Source organism: Eschrichtius robustus, chromosome 14 (genome assembly GCF_028021215.1).
Source record: "Eschrichtius robustus isolate mEscRob2 chromosome 14, mEscRob2.pri, whole genome shotgun sequence".
Classification (NCBI taxonomy): domain Eukaryota; kingdom Metazoa; phylum Chordata; class Mammalia; order Artiodactyla; family Eschrichtiidae; genus Eschrichtius; species Eschrichtius robustus.
This window is the reverse complement of record NC_090837.1, coordinates 5,893,469-5,909,242: the sequence shown is the minus strand read 5'-3', so window position 1 is coordinate 5,909,242 and position 15,774 is coordinate 5,893,469. Positions and strand designations below refer to the sequence as shown.

Sequence of the window (15,774 nt, the reverse complement as noted above, 5' to 3'; positions counted from 1 at the left end):
GCCCGCGCACCACAACGAAGAGTAGCCCCCGCTCGCCGCAACTAGAGAAAGCCCGCGCGCAGCAACGAAGACCCAACACAACCAAAAATAAATAAGTAAATAAATAAATAAATTTTAAAACAAGGGAAAGGCAGGTCTGCGGCCCAGTCCCTGAGAGGCACTCACGGTAGGAACCAGAAAGGAGCTACTGGCTAAGAAAAGAAGAGCCCGGGGCTTCCCAGGGAGCCCTCCCGTCCCCCCCAAACAGGCTGTCACAGACTCAATCAGTCACTTTTTAAAAAGGTTTATTATTTCAACTGTGAATTATTTTTAAAAGATGATAAAATTCATTTCTCTTCCAGTAGAAAAGAGACAGAGGTTTGCCCCGGAGACCAGGAGCCCCGGGCAGACGGGTCACCCGACCAGACACCCAGGCTGATGGGCCCGGGGCCTCTCCACCTCCGCCCCAGCACCGAACAGCTGAGGACCCTGGTTGGGGGCGGCTCGGGGCACAGCCTCCCGCCACCCCAGCCACGGGGCGGTCGGCTCAGTATACATGATGATGTCAGTTTAGGCTGGAGGGAAGGGGCCCAGACACCCAAATCCGGCGCCTGTGTAGACTTCAGGGAGATCACGATCCTGCAGGGGGTTAAGGATGTGGTCGGAGGCATCTCCGTTTTGAGGCCCAGATGGGTGTCCAGTGGCCACAGCTCTGCGTCCGGGCTGGGCGCTGAGCCACGGCCCGCTGCCCACCTGGCTGGGGCACAAGCAGTCTGCACTCCTGGGCTAGGTTTCGGGACAGTGGCCAGCCCCTCGGAGTAAAGGCCCTGTCCTGCCTGGGCGAGCCACCAGGCGGGGGCTGCAGTGTTTCAAGACTGATGGAAAGGACCGCTGAGGAGAGGTGACCTGAGCCCTTAAGAGCCCAGGCTGGCTCACCCAAGGGAGGGGACCCTGTGCCCACAACACCTGTGGTCGGGCCTATGGATCACTTGGAGAGAAGGTTCCGGAACAGTCCTTGTTGACGAACCTCTCCCCAAGTCCCCTCAGCAGCGACTCCATCCCTGAGTGTCTGCACACACCTGTGCACACGCGTGGACACGTGCTGGGGGGGTGTGCAGTGTGCGACAGGCATGTGGTAGCAGGAGGAGGGCGGCTCAGACTTTGGGATTAGTGGGCTGTCCGCTGAGAGAGTCCTGAAGAAGCGGGGTGTAAGGGCTGGAGAGCTGGTCTGGCTGAGTAGCCAGGCTGGGCTGGCTAGCGGCATCTTTGGGACCCTGTGGAGAAAAGGGGAGGCGCTGCATCACTAAGCCCCGCCCACCAAGCCCCGCCCAGACCCCGGCCCCGCCCCTGTACATCCTCCACCAGCATGGAAACCCCCCTTGGAGCCCCCATCTGCAGCCCCCCCCCCCACATCAAGCTCGAGATGAGAGAAGACTGGAGTGACCTACAGACTCCTAGGACTCCACTACAAAGGGTCTCCTCATCTCACGGAACACCATCTTGCCCTGCTCTCACCCATCTTAGAGATGGGGAAACTGAGACCCTAAGGAACTTGCCTAATACAGTGAGAAGGGCACAGCAAGGAGTCCAGGGCTTATATAAGCAATACTGTTAACACAGAAAAGCTGGAAACCACCTAAATGTCCACTGATATCAGAAGGCATTTAAAAGACAGAGTTACAAGATGGTAGTCAACCTACACAGTTGTCACACAGAAAACTGAAGAGGGGAAATCCAGCTGCGGAGTGATACATATAGTTTGACACCACGGAGGTAAGCTTTTTAAAAATTATCTACCGTTCATGGATACATATATACAGATTTAGAGGGGAAGAAACATGCAAACACCAAATTCCTAGCGATGGATGTCTCTGGGGAGAGGGGGGAGGGGCAGTGGGACTTGGCGAGGGGGGCAAAGGACACACAGGGAAAAGGTGAAATACGACAAAGTGTTAACAGGGTTGTTGAGTCTGGGTGAGAGGGAACTCAGAGAGTGCAGTTCGTCTAGTTTTTACGTTTCTCAATTTAAGGACAATTTTAAAGGTAGCCATGAAGACAAGAGCTGGGGGCAACTTTTCATCCCCCCAAGCCCTCTGTCTTCCTTCCCCTCGAGGAAAGGAGAGGCTTCCTGGCCCAGCAGCTGTGGTCGGAAAACCCCAGACGCCCCTACCCACTTGGGCCTTGCTCACAACCCCCAGGGGCCTGCTTCGCCGCGGGGTGGGGTAAATCAAACCCCACTCGGGGTGGGGAGGGGTGGAGGACTCCTGACTCCTTTCCTCCGGGACAGAGCTCAGGCTTCCCCGGACCGAGCCACATGCCAGCCAGGGGCGAGGAGGGGTGGGCGTGCGCCCCTGCCGACACCCGCCCCCCCCCCCCGACACAGAGGCAGCATGGGACAGCGGGGGTCAGGGGGGGATTCTTAGCGATGTGGGCCCAGAGAGCCACGACTGGAGAAAGCCTCGCTCAAAAGTGCAAAGGGGAAACTGCCTTCCCAAGAAAGACACATGTACAAACCCTCAAGGAACCAGAACCCGAGGCAGATTCCGCCCTCTCCTCCTCCTGTTCCCTAACACTTCCGTTTAACTGAGGAATGAGGACTTGGAATTCATGAGAGAAAGATTCACGAGACGGCAAGAGAGATCCTGGAACATGTCCCTGAAGGGCCGCCCAGTACCATTGTCCAGGCTGTTCACTGCACAAGGGCACCCAGCCAAGTGGGTATAAACGGGTTGTACTCTGCCAAGCCCTCAGCCCTAAAGCAGGCCATGTCTGCACAGAGGGGCTGTCTTTTCTTATTCACATAAAAACACCCTTCTGGGCTAGTGGAGGCCCCATGTCCTCCCTTTCCTGGAGCAAAGCAGCCCCTCAAGGCCATCCCCATGCCCAGACGCAGGGCAAGGTATAGGACCTCCCCCAGGGACTCAGCACAGGCTGGAGGCCGAGCTGCAGGGACTCCAGGTCTCCAGGACCACTGGCCGCTTCCCAGGTGCCTGGCCCCCTAAAGCAGACCCGACAGGACACTCCAGGACACTGCCTTCCCCAAGTACACGTGACTGGGGGTAGGGGTCTCATCCCGGCCGAAGGCTGACCTGCCTTCCAGAAGACAGGGCAGTAGAATCTCTTTAATCAAAAACTTCCCTGATAACTTGACATTTGGATTCTGTTGGTAAAATCAAGAAGGGACTCCAGTTTTTGTTCTGTTTTATTTTTATTTTTGGGGGGGCGGGGAGCAGGACATCCTGGCTGTGTCCAGGGAGGTGCAGCCATGGGGCTGAGACCTCACAAACACCAGCTCTACCTGTGCTAAAAGCGAATAACCCCCAACTCTGTGCCTGAAGACCCCACCCCTGCACCGCGAGAACGCCAAGCAAGTTTCTGCAGAAGGGAATCGTGGCTGCAAGGGGGCAGGGGTGCCAATGGGGCCAAATTGTACACAGGAAGGCGTCCCAAGAGGAATTCTGGGAGAGAGGAAGGAAACGGGGGACTCATCTCCAGCTAGGACACCCTGCCCCCCAAGCTCAGGAAGACACCCCCTTAACACTCAGCCCTGACGTGGTCGGGCTCTCTTATCCCCAGATCGGCAGGAGGAGCCCCCCAGAGACTGGCTGGGGGACACAGCTCTCCCTCCCTCCTGCTCCTTGCAGGGCTGGCAGTACCTGCCAGCAAACACACCCACGCCCAGCGCCCATGTTCTATTTTGTCTCCTCCTCCAGCCCTGGCAATCGAAGCAAACTGGAAGCAGCCAACTGGTCCCAGAAGAGTAGGGCTGTCACCTCATCCCCAGCCTGTGGCTCTCAAGAAAGCTATTTAAACCGGAGCAGGCCCAGCCCCAGAAGCTGGAGAGGGTGGCGCATTTTTCAGAAACCAAAATAACAGCTATAATCAGAGGTATAACCATAGAGCAACTCACCCCTGCCCAAACAAACCCCAACTGTAGGGCCCAGAGCTCGGCCTGTCACATCCCCTGGTGGGACTCGGCTCTCCTAAGACCTCAGACCTAAAGGAACACAGCCCAGGAGGTGAACCCCCAAAGGCACTAGCCTCCTTCTCCCTCAGGTAGGCTGCCAGATAAAGGAGCGCAGCCAGTTAAACGTGAATTTCAGGTAAACAACAAACAGTTTTTCAGTATAAGCATGTCCTGATCATTTCATGGGACGCACTTAGGCTAAAAAGCATTCACTGTTTACCTGAAATTCACATTTAACTGAGCATCCGTTTGTTGTTGTTGTTTCTTGGGGTTGTTTGTTTGTTTTTGCTCAATCTGGCAACCATACCCTCAGACCGAGTCCTAGATCTACAGTTGGTGCCCAGGTGATGCCTAAATTCTTTTTTCTTGGCCAGTCATCCGGATTTATTTAAACTTATCTACATCAGAATCCTGTTGGGGGGGCCATTAAAATACAGATTCCTGGGCCCCATCCATGATGCTATTCCAGGAGGTCTAGAAGCATGTCCGTGGATCTGCATTTTTAGCACACTTTCCCAGAAGTCTATATTGCACCAGAGGTTTGAGAAGCAGCTGAGACCTAAACCTCGATCCTGCCTTTCTAAGACAACCTTGCAAATAAGACACCAGCCCCCTAGCCACCCTCCATCGCCTACCACGCCTGGGATCACTCAGAACGTAAGAAGACAGCAAAATATACAAATACGTATTTTCAATCTGTAGACACTCCAGGTGAAGTTCAGGCTGAAGAGATGTGTAAGATCCAAAGCGTTTCAAGCCGCCAGAGTTCTATTCACTATGGGAGGGGATGGGGGGGGCGAGAGGCGTTACCTGGTACCCACCTACAGTCTTGCTTCTTGCAGTACAGTCCCCTTGGGAGCTGATGTCATCAGGGATTCAGAATAGGCCTGAATGGCCTCCTTATCCTTTGAGCCCTTTTTACTACTACTCCAAAATAAATAGCACTTCTCCTAGAAGATAACCAAGCTAATTTATAGTTGACGTTGCAGCCGAACACACACGGTTTTTACACGGTTCTCCGATTTTCAAAAAGCAGAGGGTGGGGTACAGAATTTTTAGAGTCCAACCACCATTAATGACTGGAGTTGGCTGAGATTTGGGGAGTGATGGTATCTTTCACCAAAGACAGAAATACGAGCATCTTCAGGAAACACGTTTGGTCAGACCGGCAAGCTGAGTTGAAAAGGGTTTGTCAGCCTGAAAATTTAGGCCGAATCAAGGAGGGGAGATGGGCCGTGCTGGGCAAGGTGGATTGGCCGAGACTCAGAGAGCTAAGCAAGTGGCGTTTTAAGAGTCTCATGCTTACTGACTGAGCTAGCAGGTGGCATTTTAAATCGACCAGAAACAGCGACATTTCTGTCTAAAAAAAAAATTTTTTCTTTCAAAAATGACTTGACAAGAAAAATGTCTCTGAAGAGAAATTAAAATACGTTGAGTTTAACGACGTGCCATTCTTTTTTTATTTTCTTTTTTTCCCCTATCAGGACAGATACACAAAAACACGTAAGGCCTAACCCCCGCTAAACCAAAAAATACATAATGGGATAAATTTGAACGGCTGGGCCTCCAGCAAAACCTGAGGGGAGGGTGCCTCAACCATGGTCAGTAGAGATGATGATATTCTTACCGGATTTGGGGGACACGGATGGGGGATGTGAAGCAGGGAAGCTTTCACACTGTGCATCTTCCCCCTCCCCCTCCCCCCTAATGGTCCCCTAATGGTCCCCTAATGACGGACCATTAGGAGAGACAGAGGGCAGAGGCTGGCTGGTCCAGCCCCTCACCGGCTGCTCCCCTGGGCCTCACTCCTGGAAACCCACGGTGATGCTGGCCCCAGGGAGGCATCCACGGGTTGGGGGCTAGGGCTTCTGGCCCCCCTGTCCTCCCAGCGTAATTCATTCCAAAAACCCTAGGGAGTTCCCTTCTGCTCTGGCTGGGGCAGTGACAGAGGACCGGGCCCCCAACGTTCACCGGGGGCTCAAAACACCAGAGGCCCTGGTACCCTCACACCAGTGCCAACCTTTTCCCCCAAAGGATTGGGAATTTGGAAGGGAAATCAGGTTAAGGGTCTGAAAGCCCAGGTTAAGAGCCTGGAAAGGTTTATCCTCGCCCCAGCAAACAAGCAAGCAACTTAAGCAAGCAAGCGTGCGAGCTGCCTCCGAGAAAGAGGAAAAAGAGAAAAAGCTGTTTGCCAGAGCTAAAGCAAGAAAGCAGGCGTTGCAGGTGGCCCGAGGGGCAGCAGGGGAGCTGGGCAGCCCCCGACCGAGGCTGAGGCCTGTGGCTGCAGGACAACTCGGGGGGAAGGGGGCACCGGGGGGGAAGGTTCTGGTTCATGGATTCAAAATGGCCTTTCAAGACTCCCTGCCACTGAGCCATGTCCCCTGTCCACCAGGTAGCTGCCCACCCATCCCCGCTGCCCCAGGGGCCTTGCATCCACAGGCCTTGTCACCATGTGACGGCAGTAACTTGCTTAAAGGCCCCTGGTCTCCAGAGCTCACATCCTACTCGTGTCTGTATCTCCAAAACTGTGCACAGTGACCCCCTCCAATAAGCTGTGAAGGTGTCAGTGAATGCCATGAATGAATGAATGATGCCAAATCAAGAAGGTGTATTTGTTGGAACTTCCCTGGTGGTCCAGTGGTTAAGACTATGCACTTCCATTGCAGGGGGCATGGGTTCGTTTCTTATTTGGGGAACTAAGATCCTGCATGCCGCACAACGCGGCCAAACAAAAGGGGGGTATTTGTTGTCGCCCCCTCTTTTTCCTGCCTCGGAATGGTAGATGCCCCAGGGCTGGCTCTTCAGGGCTCTTCTCCATCTGCGCTCCCTTCCCCGAATACCTGCTCCTATCCTGGTCCAAGCCGCCATCCTCGCTCACCTGGGCCTCTTCACTGGTGCCCCTGCTTCCGCTCTCCCATCAGAAGACCAAGTGGCCACACGTTAACTGGCCCAGTCACTCCTCTCCTTAAAAGCTTCCAACAGCTTCCCGTCACCCCCAGAATCAGTTCCAAGCTGCTCACCCTGCATTACAGGACCAGGCATGACCTACGTCGGCCTCTCAGACACAACCTCCTCCCCCCGCTGCCCCCATGCCCACTCCCCTCCAGCCACTCTGGCCCTGCGGGAGCCTCCAACACACCTCACCCATCCCTGCCTCAGGGCCTTTGCACTGGCCATTCCTCCACCTGGAGCACTCTTTCCCTGACTCTGTGCTGAGCATTCACTTCTAGGCTTAAATTCAACCTCTTCTGAGAAAGCTTTTCTGACATTATCTCTATAGTTGTCCCCAACCCCCTTGGATGCTGCGGTGTCCAGTTTGGTAGCTACATATGGCCGTTGAGGCTTTGAAAAGGGGCGAGTCCCAGTCAAAACCTGCTGTAAATGTAAAATACACACCAGATTCCAAGGACTTAACCCAAAAAAAAATGTAAAAACTTTATATTTTTTATATTGATTACAGGTTGACATGGTCATATTGATATTTTGGATATATTTGGGTTAAATAAAAGATATGATTAAAATTAATTCCCTTTTACTTAAGGTGGCTATTAGAAAATTTAAATTTAAAATCACACACGTGGCTCATGTTGTATTTGTATCGGACAGCACTGCCCTAAGCCCATCACATTTTCTATCATCTTTATCATCGGTGAAATCATCTCTTCTGTTTATTTACTTGGTTTCCACCTGTCTTTCCAACTAGAATGCCAGTCCCCGCACCCCCCTTCCCCCAGAGTAGGAACTGCCTTGTTCGCTGTCGTATGCCCTGTGCCTGCCAGAGCCTGAAAGCCAGCAGCTGCTGACTTGAAGAACAAACCGTTCAAGTACCAGGTCTCATGATCCAAAACCACCTGCAGCCCCTCCAAGGGAGGGTCCCCAGGCCTCCCAGAATAGGCAGAGAAGTGGTAACAGAATATGCAAGGGAAGCAAGGAGGCAGCAACAGCTTCCCAGCCCAGGCAGAGACCTAGGACTGCCGCCCGAGGTGGGCTGCAAGCTGAAGGTGTCCGTGGGCACAGCAGGAAGGGACGGCTGGGGGATCTGATCTGAGCCCCTCCTTCCCCCAAGCAGGCAAGCAAGGGGCCACTCGGCCCCGGCCATGCTCTGGCCACCACCTACTTGGCTCCGGATTTGGTAGACGATGGGGATGAGCAGCAGGACGCAGCCCAGGGCAAGGAGCACGTACTGGGCATAATGCAGCACCTTGGGCATCAACACCAGCTGGGTGTAGAACGTCTGAAGGGTCTCACCCTCCATTGCCCCGCTCTGGGGAAGAAGAAGGACAAACAAACGGACTGGTGCCACATATTGTGGGCCGAGGGTGCAGATGCCACCCCACACCACACCCCTCTGTCCCCCAACCCCTTCCCCATCTTAAGCCCACTGGCCAAAGCATGCGATGGATGGAGCCAGCCATGCCTCTATTTCCTCTGGGGCCGCACAACAGGACTACATTTCCCAGACTCCCTTGCAGCTAGGCAGGCCCATGTGACCTGTTCTGGCCAATGGGATGGGGGCACAGCGATGCTACAACTTCCACGCCTGGCTCCCACGTGATTCTCTCCATCTCTTTCCCAATTTACTGAATGGAGACGGATTCTGAAGATCTCCAAGAGGGCAGGACCAGAAGATGGAAGGAGCCTGGATGCCCCTGAATGTCTGCGTGGAGCAGAGCTCCGCCTGCCCCCCATCAGACTGTGATGTGAGTGGGAAGTGAACTTGACATTTGGAGGCTGTCTGTTCCAGCTGTTAGCTCACCCTGATTTAAAACGAGCTAAGCCAGAAGGAACCCTGAAAAGCTGGGAGAGAAGAAATTTCAATAAAAAGTTGACACCCTGAAAACCAACTTCCCTTCATCTCAGGAGAAGGGGCCACGTGCATTAACAAAATTATTTTACACCCTGACCAGGGACTTCACAGTTTCATGCAGCTCCTGTGTTCCTCATCTCATGTGATCCTTTCAACCCAGTGGGATAACTGACATAAAGCTCTTGGAGAGGGCGAAGTTTCTAACAGATGGTTTGGCATCACTCAGTCCAGCTACCCCAGCCCAGCCTCCCCACCACACACAGCCTCCTGCCCCAAATGCCCACAGCAACTCCTCACTGAGGCATCAGACACCACGCCCTCGGGTGCCCAGTACCCAGGGAGAGGGAAGCAGCCTTACCTCTCCAAACCACATCAGTGGCAGGATCACCGGCTCGATCTTCCCAGTTTGTCTGGAAATAAGCGAGACCAAGCAAGTGAGAAGTTTTTTCGGGGTGTCTTAGATCAGACAGCTCTGGACCTGTGATCGGAAGCCCCAGGGTCAGGAGGGATTTGATGTTGCAGCAACTTGATCGGCATGGGCTTGAGGAATGGGCATCTCCTGACGGGGCGCAACCTGACAATCCAACAATATCTTTTTAAATGAAAAATTCTTACGTGGAGGGGCTGCCAGGCGACCTAGCTGATATCCATTTGTTCTTTTTTGGAAACAGAATCGCAATTTTATTCAGGATGGCAATACGCCCAGCTAACAAACAACACGGTTTACGCTGATCACCCGCTTTCCTTTGGGGAGTCTGGAATCTGGGTCCATGCCAAGCAAAAGGTGCCTACGTGACCACCCCCCCAGTAAACACCCGGGGTGCTGAGTTTCTACTGGGCATCTCTGGTAGGAGACACTTCACACGTGTTGTCACAACTTGTCACCGGGGGAATGAAGCGTGTCCTGGTGTGACCCTCCTGGGAGAGGGCTCTAGAAGCCTGTGCCTGCTTTCCCCAGACTTCACCCTGTGAGCCTTTTCCCTTTGCCAATTATGTTTTGAATCCTTTCTCTGTAATAAATCACAGCCGTGAGTATAACTACATGCTGGGTCCTCTGAGTCTTCCCAGTGAATCATCAAACCTGAGAGTGGTCTTGGGGACCCCCGACACAGTCAGCTGCTAGACAGCTGTGTGACCTTGGGCATGCTATTTACCCTCTCTGTTCCTCCTCTGTAAAACGGGGATTATAATGGAACTCCTCACAGGGCTCTAGTGAGGACGGAACGCGACACCAAGAAAAATACCCAGCATATAAAAAGTGCTCTAGGGGAGTTCCCTGGTGGCCTAGTGGTTAGGATTCTGGGCTTTCACTACTGTGGCCTGGGTTCAATCCCTGGTCAGGGAAATGAGATCCCACAAGCTGTGTGGCACAGCCAAAAAAAAAAAAACAAAAAACATATAGTGCTCGATGTTTACTATTGTTGTCTTGTCGTCAAATGCCAGCAAACAACTGGACAAACAAACATTCTGTAACTTCACCATTCTCGGGTCTGCTTAAAGAAGGCACAGCTGGAGGGCAGCTGGCACTCTCTCAGGGGACAGGACCAGAGTCAGCACAAAAGGTCAAAATCCTCAGTCACAATTCTCAAAACGCGCTTATTCAGTAGAGTATTGTGCAGTGAAATGAATTTACACCGTATCACCTACAGAGGAGACAGACACGGAGAACGCTCTGGAAATACAATGGCGCGTCCCCTTCACTTTAGCCTCTTTAATCTGAGTTTGTAAGAACTGATGTAAATCGAAGGCACAGAGTGTGCAACCCTGCTGCCTTTATCTTGTGAGCAAACAGCACAAAAGTTCCTCAGACAAGTCACAGCTAGACAGCTCTGCTTCCGGGCGGCGGCGGTGTCTCCGGACTTCTCCCACGTGGGCTCCTCAAGAGCCCTCGGGGGTGCTGACCAGCACTGCTGTTAGACCACCGCCCTCGAGACCACCATCCCAGCCCGCAGGGGCCGCCAGGCAGCTGTGCGGCCTCGGTTCCGAACAGATGGGAACACAGAGGCCCAGAGACATCAGGGTGGTGGTTCATGGCCACCAGCAGGCGGAATCCAGCCACCCAGACAGACTGCTGGCTTGAGCCGCATTTGTCAAAAATCTGCATGAACTCCCAACAGGTGAAACCGAGAGAGCGTGTGTTCAAATCCAGATTTTGAAAAATGCATTTGCAAATGCATAGGATGTGGGCCACACTGAGGGCACGGGCCCTGCTGCTGGACAGAGGCTGGCCCTCGGCCCCATCCCCACTGGGCTCCTCTTAGTCACCTGCAGGCCCTGCACATCCAAATGAGCAGACCAGGCACTGAGTGACAGCAGCCCCGTGGAGCTCAAGTCTGGGCAGCAGACGCCTAATGCACGCGTGGGGCCGTTTCACCAGCCACAAATGCTTCAGGAACAAACTCCCTGAGCAGCCTCAAAATGTAAAACTGAAAAGCTAGTGGGGGAGCAGGGATGGGCTGCACTGGTGATCCTCCCCACGCCCAGACAGAGTGTTATTCCTTCCAGCTGAGAGGCGGCTCACAAAGCCAAACACATGCTCTCGTTCCTGCAGCCCAGGAATCTTCCTGGGGAAATTTTTTTTTAAATGAAACTATTTCAAATATGCTAAGAAGTACAGGGGACTTCCCTGGTGGTCCAGAGGTTAAGACTCCGCCGTGCTTCCAAGGCAGGGGACACGGGTTCGATCCCTGGTTGGGGAACTAAGATCCCGCGTTGGGGAACTAAGATCCCGCGTGCCACACGGTGCGACCAAAAAGATTTTTTTCAATAAAGAAGTACAGACCCTGACGTAACGACCAGTGTGCCCCCTCACCCAGCTCCATCCTAACTCGATGTTATAACAAGAGCTGGCAAGGATGTAGAGACACTGGCACCTCCCACGCTGCTGGTGGGAATGTAAAATGTCGCAGCCGCCCTGGAAAAGTCTGGCGGCTCCTCAGACTCTTAAACATAGAGTCACCATATGACCCAGCAATTCTGCTGCAAGGTATCTACCCAAGAGAAAACATACATCCACACAGAAACTTATAAATATTCAAAGCGGCACTATTCATAATGGCCGAAAAGTCGAAACAACCCAAGTGTCCATCAACTGATGAATAAAAACATGGTCTTTCCATGCAATGGAATGTTATTCAGCCATAAAATGGAATGAAGCAGTGACACAGGCCACCACATGGATGAACCTTGAAAACACCATGTTAAGTGAAAAAAGCCAGACACATATAATTCTATTCGCATGATATGGCCAGAATAGGTAAATCCACAGGAACAGAAAGTAAATTAAGGGTTGCCTGGGGCTGGGGAAATGGGCAGTGACTGCTGAAGGGTGTGGGGTTTCTTTTGAGGGGGTGGATGGAAATGTTTCAAAATTGATTGGGGTGGTGCTGCCCAACTCTGTGAATATCCTACAAATCACCGAACTGTGCATTTTTAAAGGGTGAGTTTTATACTGTGTGAATTAAATCTTGATAAAGCTGTTACTGAAAACCAACTCAAAAAAAGAAAACCAGTGCTTAAAGAATTCCTCCCGTCAAGTGAATGGTCTCACTTCAGAAGACTGTTTGCTAAGTTTCCATTTTCAAACACTTGGTTTTGGCAGGATTTAATTTTTGCTACTCTGTCGAACGGGAAACAGCTTGGATGGAAGAGTCTGGCTAATTTGGGGGACAAATGTCAAGAGAGAACAGGGCAGGGATGTCAGGATGCAGTTTGGGCTTGGCTGAGAGCTAAGACCCCCCCCCTCAGGGGTTCAAGGGGCAGGGACCAGATTCCACATCCCGAAGGACCATCTGTCTCCCCAGATGCCAGGTTCCCAAGGACATGGCCAGAGTCCCGAGTCCCTGATCTCTCAACAGCAAGGCAGCCCGGGGCTCCCAGACGCCACTCACCCGATGCCTTTCACAGACTTAATGTAGAGGCTCAGCTGCAGTTTCACAGAGCAGTTCATGGGGATTCCGGTGACCTGCAGCAACAAGAACAGTGAGGGGCCTGGCTTCCCTGGAGCCCTGGGGACCCCTTCAAACAGCTCTCTCCCTGGTCACGCTCAAGAGGGTGCATATCCCAAATGAACTGCCCATCCGATGGGGCTTCCGCTACCCACTCAAAGCCCTGACGGGTAAACACATGTTCCCCAAATGGCTCTTATGTCCATAACCTTGAGGGATCCCCTCTGGTGAGCCAGCCTCGCTCTGGATGGAAAAAAAAACTAACCCTTTCCATCTGTTCTCTTGCACAGTGCATCCCCCAGTGCAGAAGGACATTTCCCAGTCATCGCCCCTCCCTCCAGCCTCCAAATAAAATAAAATAGATTTGCATGTTAATAAAGTCACTATCTTCTCCTTTCACCCCCCATTCCCTCCCCACCAGCGTCTCAAAGAGCAAGTCTGCAGGGAGCTTGCTCGGCCCCTAGTGCCTCTGCAATACACCTCCACCCAATCTCCATTTCAACAGAGCTGGCCTCAGGCTCGTGCCAAGGGCAGGCGACGGTATTTTACAGAGAGCCTAGTGATATTGTGCGTTCTTTACTTGGAGATTTTTTTTTCTTTGGCGGTGCCGCACAGCTTGCGGGATCTTGGTCCCCCGACCAGGGATCGAACCCGCGCCCCCTGCTGTGGAAGCGCGGAGTCCTAACCACTGGGCCGCCAGAGAATTCCCTATTTAGAGAAATTTTTAATTTCCAATTTGAGGTCATGATAGAAAGCTTCCTTTGTGCAGGATTTTTTTTTTTGATCAGATCATTTTTTTTTTAAGTAGTAAGTCAATAACACAAAAAGTGACACACATATAGGACCAAAACCAGGAAGGTGCTTCCAGAATGATGTCAGGAAATGAGAGTGGAAAGGAACCTAGGTTTGAGGACAGACTGCTGCTTCTTAGCTGAGACTCTCCTCATCTAGAAAGTGGAGACAATTCTGCCCACCTCACAGGGTTTCTGCAAGGGCAAAATAAGGGATGCAAGACGGCCACACTCAGAGCCATGAATGCTGTGTTATCACATACACCAGCGGGAGAGGGCATTATCTTCCAATATAGCCTGGCATCCTGAGCTCTTTTGGACCCCAGGGGCACAGAGCAACTGGCCAAAGGCCATGCTCCCAGGACGGGGTAGAGTTTGAACTTGAGAACCCGGTGGGACGGGAGTGAGATCACCCGTGTGCAAAAGAGCAAGCAGGTGTGAGGCTGCCCTGCTAGCAAGGTTGTCCCTGGCTGGCGTCTGGGATCCTGGATTTCAGGAGGGCTCCCACCTCTCCCTGACAGATAAGAGGGGCTCACTGTACCAGGACAGTTTGTACAAACAGTGTGGTTTATGCTGACACCCGATTTCCTTCTGGGAGTTTCGGTCTGTGCCAGGTAGACGGCGCCTACATGACCAGCCCCAGTAAGAACCCTGCGCACTGAGTCTCTACTGGGCGTCCCTGGTAGAGGACACCTCACACGGGGAATGAAGGGTGTCCTGTGTGACCCCCGCCACCAGGAGAGGGCTCTGGGAGCCTGTGCCTGGCTCCCCCAGACTTCACCCCATGTGCCTTTCTCTTTGCTGACTGTGACTTGTGTCCTTCACTGCAATACATCACAGCTGTGGGTACCACCATATGCTGGGTCCTGGGAGTCCTCCTAGCAAATCCTCCAACTTGGGGGTGATCTTGGAGACCCCGACACATCCTGCTTTCCAGACTCTACATTCTGGCGTCTCCACTCAGGCCACTTCCTTCTCCAGGCAATGTGTCTCCTTCCCTCCTTGGCTGTTCTTCCAGCTGCCGTCCAGTCACCTCTTCTTGGGCAAAGCCCCGCCCGTCCCCCACCACCCCGCAATCTCAGAACAGAAACCTGGACCCGTGAGCCCACGTCTGTCACCACACCCTCCCCCGGTTTCAGGAGCAGAAAAGAAGGCACCAGAGAAGCCGCTTCCAGCAGGCGTTCTGTTTTCCGGGCAAATGAGATCAGAAATCAGCAAACTGACCCCATGACCATCCTCCCCAAATCGACAACAAAATCCAAGGCCACTTCCTCTCCCCATCTGTCTCTGATCTGAAATGAGAAGTAGGAGAAGTCTACTTCTGCATCAGCTGATGGGCTGCTGCAAAACAGCTGTTTGCATCTCTCCAGCCTCCCAAACTTAACTGTTTCTTCCTCAATGTGGGGAAAAAAAGAAAATCCACGCAGCACAATGAAAGTCACCAGTGAGAACAGAGAAAAGATCTTGCTCTTGCTGGAATGCCCAGAAGCCAGCAGAGAGAGAGAAACAGATAGATAGAGAGAGAGAGAGAGAGAGAGAGAGAGAGAGGGAGAGAGAAGCAGTGAAGTGAATGAACTAAAAGAGAAAGTGGAAAACCATTTGTTAGCTTTATAATAAAAGCCTTTTAAAAACTGGTTAAAAGTTTAAGACAGTATGGAAAAGCCTTAACACATCTAACAATAAAGAATGAATTTAACATAGAGCACGCAATAGATTCGTATTAATAAATTACTATCAACTTAATTCATTAATACCCACTTAATTAACTACATATTAATACAGGACAGAATGTAGTGGGCATTAAAACACCTGTTTGTACAGCCAATATTTTAAATAACTGTAAATGGAGTATACCCTTTAAAAATTGTGAATCACTACATTACACACCTGTCACTTGTATAATATTGTACATCAACTATACTTCAATTTTTTAAAAAAGGCTACATACTCTATGGTTCCAACTATATGACATTCTGGAAAAGGCAAAACTATAGAGACGGTAAAAGATCAGTCACTGCCAAAGGTTGGATGGGAGTGAAGGTAGTAGGGGCATAAATGGGTAGAACACACGGGATTTTTAAGGCAGTGAAACCATTCTGTAGGAGACTGTAATGGTGGATACAGCTCATGATGCATTTGTCAAAACCCATAAACCTGAACAACACAGAATGAAGCCTAATGTAAGCTACGGACTACAGTTAATAATAATAATAATAATATTATTATTCATTCATGTCGATGATTATTAGTCGATCGATTATTAATAGTCGATGATTATTCATT

The 15,774-nt window shown here is 51.8% G+C and overlaps 1 protein-coding gene across 2 annotated transcripts in view; it reads right to left on the bottom strand.

Annotated features, from left to right (window-relative positions):
• Nucleotides 1-267: 267 nt before the first annotated feature.
• Nucleotides 268-15,774, bottom strand: part of SCARB1 (scavenger receptor class B member 1) — a 77,195-nt gene continuing 61,688 nt past the window's right edge. The window contains exons 9-13 of one of the 2 annotated variants that reach the window (XM_068563347.1): nt 12,644-12,717; nt 9,112-9,163; nt 8,064-8,210; nt 4,768-4,896; nt 268-1,253 (exon numbers count right to left, since the gene is read on the bottom strand). In XM_068563347.1, coding sequence (XP_068419448.1) covers nt 4,768-4,896; nt 8,064-8,210; nt 9,112-9,163; nt 12,644-12,717 — 402 coding nt within the window. In that variant the 3' untranslated portion in view covers nt 268-1,253. The remainder of the gene's footprint in view (nt 1,254-4,767; nt 4,897-8,063; nt 8,211-9,111; nt 9,164-12,643; nt 12,718-15,774) is intronic. The other variant, XM_068563348.1, reaches the window with a different exon arrangement.